Consider the following 5,000-nt stretch of genomic DNA (forward strand, 5'->3'; position numbering starts at 1 on the left):
GATGCAGCTCCTGACCTTTATCTCTGATGGACAAAAAAAGCAGCACATGGAAACAGGGAGGTAGTCTTCACAGGTTTATTACGGGGGTCGCGTCAGGACAAGAAGTTTTCTTTTTGTTGTGTTTGTTTTTGCTTTCTTAGTTGCTTACTTTCTTTGAGCAAGAAGGCTTGACTAAGTTCCTTCCACTTCAATTATTTCTGATGATAATAGTAATTGTTTAACAACATGAAATACACAGCACAATCAGATTAACTCCTTAGAAGGGCAACCCACACAATATATAAAAGAATAAATAATTCAGAATCAAAATGACACCTATACAGGTACATGTGTAAAGGAGCCCAACTAGCAGAGAGTGGCGGCTGGCGTGGAACGTCCTGAAGGTTGCCGGTTCGACTCCCGACCCGCCAGGTTGGGGGGGTGGGGGGAGTAATTAATCAGTGCCCTCCCCCATCCTCCTCCATGACTGAGGTACCCTGAGCATGGTACCGTACCACCGCACTGCTCCCTTGGGGACCCATTGGGGGCTGCCCCCTTGCACGGTTGAGGCATAAATGCAATTTCGTTGTGTGCAGTCTACAATGAACACTTGTGTGCTGTGTCACAATGACAATGGGACTTGGAGTTTCCCAGTTGGGCTTTCACTTTCACTAAAGGACTTTTTTCACTAAAGGACTTTTTCTTCCCCCTCACGTATAACAGGTCCAGCTGGGACAGCGAGGAGGATGAGGAGCGTGGGGGTAAGGGCCGCGGCTGCATGCTGCAGTACCAGCACTCCCGCGTGCGCGTCCTGGCGCCCTTCCTAGCCAGCCCCGCGGACCCGTCCGCCCCCATGGCCTTCTTCCTGGGGCCGGAGTGGCAGGTGGACGTCACGCGCCTGCTGGAGGGCTCCATGCGCGTCGCCGACACCTCGGTGGCACGGATGCAGGGTGGCAGCGTGCTGGCCGGGAGAGGTGTCGGAGTTACGACCGTACAGGTATAAAGTTGTGGAAGTGGTGCTGTGTTACTGTGTGTGTGTGTGTGTGTGTGTGTGTGTGTGTGTGTGTGTGTGTGTGTGTGTGTGTGTGTGTGTGTGTGTGTGTGTGTGTGTGTGTGTGTGTGTGTGTGTGTGTGTGTGTGTGTGTGTGTGTGTGTGTGTGTGTGTGTGTGTGTGTGTGTGTGTGTGTGTGTGTGTGTGTGTGTGTATGTGTGTGTGCATACATGTGTGTGGCTGGGAGAGGTGTATGACTGTACAGGTATACATTTTGGTGTGTGTGTGTGTGCGCGTGTGTGTGCGTGTGCGTGTGCGTGTGTGTGTGTGTGTGTGTGTGTGTGTTTGTGCGCCTGCATGTTGCCTGAACTTCCCACATTGCGTATACTATACTGCATCTATGCATCTGTCTCTGATGTGCACACATACGTATGCGCTTGACCAGGTCAACGTCCAACATTACACCAACAGTAATGCAACAGCAAATTATTTTATTTTAAAAACATCCCAAATACTCCAGACATTGTAACGGTAGACACTTCAGATAATTCTGTTGAGGTTGCGTGCTGTTTTGATTTTTACATGGACACCTGCTATTATTCCAAGCTACTGAAATACCAACCATTACAGGAACGCATCCTCCAGCTGGGATATCAATGCAAATTAATAGTCCTAATTTTTGGTAGCTTAGGCCACATACACAAGAATGTTGTCAGAGGACTGCAGATTGCGGGACTGCAGAAAGGGAGCGCAAAAACACTAGCAAAATTTTGCTCTGTTTCAGCTATAATAGGTAGCATGCAAATATGGAGACGAAGATGTTTTGTTTATCCTTGAATGATGTTTCATATTTTGTAACAACAATGTTGGCATAAGTAAGTGTGTAAGTCTTTTAAAATCTGCCAGCCTGTCAATAGCCTATTCCAAAATATTTGGATCTTGTACCTTAATGCTTGTCTCTTGGGTCCAAATAAAAGTAATCAAATGTGTGTGTGTGTGTGTGTGTGTGTGTGTGTGTGTGTGTGTGTGTGTGTGTGTGTGTGTGTGTGTGTGTGTGTGTGTGTGTGTGTGTGTGTGTGTGTGTGTGTGTGTGTGTGTGTGTGTGTGTGTGTGTGTGTGTGTGTGTGTGTGCGTGTGTGCGCATACATGTGTGTGTGTACGTGTGTGTGTGTGTGTACTTGTCAGCTTCACTGTGTCCGTTTCTCCCCACCAGGTGATGTCCCCGCTGTCGGACTCGGTGCTGGCGGAGAGGATGGTGCGGGTCCTGGATGACAAGGTGTCCATCACGGAGCTGGGGGTGCAGCTGGTGTCTGGCCTGTCCCTCAACCTGCAGCTCAGCCCGGGCAGCAACAGGGCCATCGTGGCCACCGCCACCACACAGGAGCTCATGCAGACACCCAAACAGGTGGGCACACCTTACTACTGTAGATGGTATATTATAGCCTAGAATGGTATATTATATACCTGTAGGGCTATTATCACCACACAGGAGCTCATGCAGACACCCAAACAGGTGCGCACACCTTACTACTAGATGGTATTAGATAGTATATCATAGCCTAGAATGGTATATTATATACCTGTAGGGCTACCTTACTACTGTAGATGGTAAGTTATAGCCTAGAATGGTATATTATATACTGTACCTGTAGGGCTATTATCATGGCCACCGCCACCACACAGGAGCTCATGCAGACACCCAAACAAGTGCTGACACTATACTATACCACACATTCATCTCATGATGACCACATTTGTACATTTGGGTTTCGTGCGCGCGCGTGTGTGTAGTATTATGACTGCCGCCTCAGTAGCCCCACAAGGAGAAACCAGACTGCAGTGTTACACAAAATAAGTAGTGACTGGGGCTGAAAACCAAGCATATTACATAGGCACAAAACTATTGGCGTTGCCACAGCCCACATTCAGAAACTAATGTAGATGCCAGGTACTCAAAGAAAACTGTGTGTGCTAGGTCCATTTGGGTTTACTTAATCGATGTAGTGTTTCACCCTTGGAGGGCTGTGACAGAAAGAGGAGACTTAACTGCTGCATTTCTTCTAAAATGAGTATTTATGTATGATATAAAATATTTATTTATGATGTACAGTTCCTTTGTAAAAGAGCTAATGTCCATTGTACCACTCAGGAGCTCTTACACTGTGATCAGGTGCCCATAGGACACGTAAACCTCATATTGAACCCTGAAACCAGACAACTTGAAACTTGTGGGGATTACATTTGACTTTTGCAAACTGTTGTAGTCAGTCGTTTCAATAACACTGCAGAATAGGAATGGAATCAAACAGTGGAGGCCTTGTTTTTATTCTTTAAAGTATTGTTTTTTTTCTGGAGAAAAAACAGTGAACACCTCTTGTGCATGCCTGCCACATTGGTACAGGAATCTGTGTGATTTTATATATATTTTGTTTATATTTTATTTATATTTTATTATGTGTCCACATCTTTCATCTTCAATATTAATGCATACAATACATTTAAGAGTAGGCTTATGCATATTAAATGTAACAGGAGATATATACTACACACATCAAATGACATTCACACATTACATTTAACAACATACAATCTCACCTTTCGACCCAACCAGCCAGACGCGTCTCTGTGCTGCGGCAGGGGTAACCCACTTCCTACTTCCTGTCCCTGTGGGGATCATATCACAGTCAATTAGAGCTGTTTCTCTCTATTTCAGCGCTGTTACATCAATGTTTTATATTGAGACCCAAATATGCATGTGTTGTACCAAATGAATGTAAACAATTGTTTGTGACATTTGAAGAAAACGACCCAGTTTGAGGGGGCACAAAAAAACAAAACAAAAAAAAATATCTTTTCTGGGTGTAGTCTTGAAATGAAATGCTGCATGAAAATAGAATAAAAATGGAGATGCGGAATGGGCTTAAGAGGCCAGTTCAGCTAACCACAGTGGCACAAAACAGATTTGTGTTTCAATCATACACATGCAGATCAGAAAAAAAATATGAAAAAAACAAACAAACAAACAAACAAATAAACACACAATATGTACGGCACCCAGTCTCTCCTCTGCAATATTTGGCACTAAAGCATTTAGCCATGGTGAAAAAACACCACTCACACCACCATTTGATATTCAATATGAACAATATATAAACACTTGCCTGTCTCTTGCCCGACCTGTATAGCTTTGTGAGCTCCACTACTAGGTCTGGGAGACTGTAGCAGGAATGCATTTCTTCAGTCAAAAAATAATCTGACCATTTATTGCTTCAATATCAACAAATTACTTCAAAAACATTTTCTGTTGATCTCTAAAGCAACAATAAAGTCATCAATATGTTTTCTGACTTCTCAATGCAATCTGGCATTGATATTAAAGCAATAAATGCTCCCATTATTTTTTGACTGGAGAAATGGAATCCTGTTACAGTCTCCCAGACCTCTGTGTGTGTTGGAGCTCTGGTAGGGACCAGACTATATAAACACGGAACTATTTCAGATTAATAAAAGAGTGTGAGAGAGAGAGGCCCACTTTCTGGGTGATGGAACACCACTTTGGAGTCCCTTTCTCAAAACATGACATGACACTGATGGTTGTGATTGTTGGCAGAAAGACCAGTCCTTGTATCTCTCTCTCTCTCTCTCTCTCTCTCTCTCTCTCTCTCTATCTCTCTCTCTCTCTCTCTCTCTCTCTCTCTCTCCCTCCCTCCCTCCCTCCCTCTCTCTCTCTCTCTCTCTCTCTCTCCCTCCCTCCCTCTCTCTCTCTCTCGCTCTCTCTCCCTAACTCTCTCTCTCGTTTTCTTCTCTCCCTGACCCAGTCGATAGCTGGCTATTAGAGACCTTTGGAAAACGCCAGGGCTTATTTGTTTATGTGATGGCTTGAGTTCCCTTAATGCATAATGCATGTCACCTCGGAGGACATAACAGCCGCAGCAGCAGTAGCAGTGGCAGCCGGTGGCAGTGGCGTGCAAAGCAGTCAAGCCTACGAAGCCAGCGGCTCACGACCCTCCAGTCGTGTAGTTTGTAATAC

General features: G+C 44.9%; 1 protein-coding gene across 1 annotated transcript in view; it reads left to right on the forward strand.

Annotated features, from left to right (window-relative positions):
- Positions 1–5,000, forward strand: part of si:dkey-1d7.3 (transmembrane protein 132C) — an 82,092-nt gene that overhangs the window by 71,129 nt on the left and 5,963 nt on the right. The window contains exons 8-9 of the mRNA XM_063211089.1: positions 703–976; positions 2,184–2,375. Of these exons, the coding sequence (XP_063067159.1) occupies positions 703–976; positions 2,184–2,375 (466 nt within the window). The remainder of the gene's footprint in view (positions 1–702; positions 977–2,183; positions 2,376–5,000) is intronic.

The sequence above is a fragment of the Engraulis encrasicolus genome, chromosome 11 (assembly GCF_034702125.1).
Source record: "Engraulis encrasicolus isolate BLACKSEA-1 chromosome 11, IST_EnEncr_1.0, whole genome shotgun sequence".
In the NCBI taxonomy this organism is placed as follows: Eukaryota; Metazoa; Chordata; class Actinopteri; order Clupeiformes; family Engraulidae; genus Engraulis; species Engraulis encrasicolus.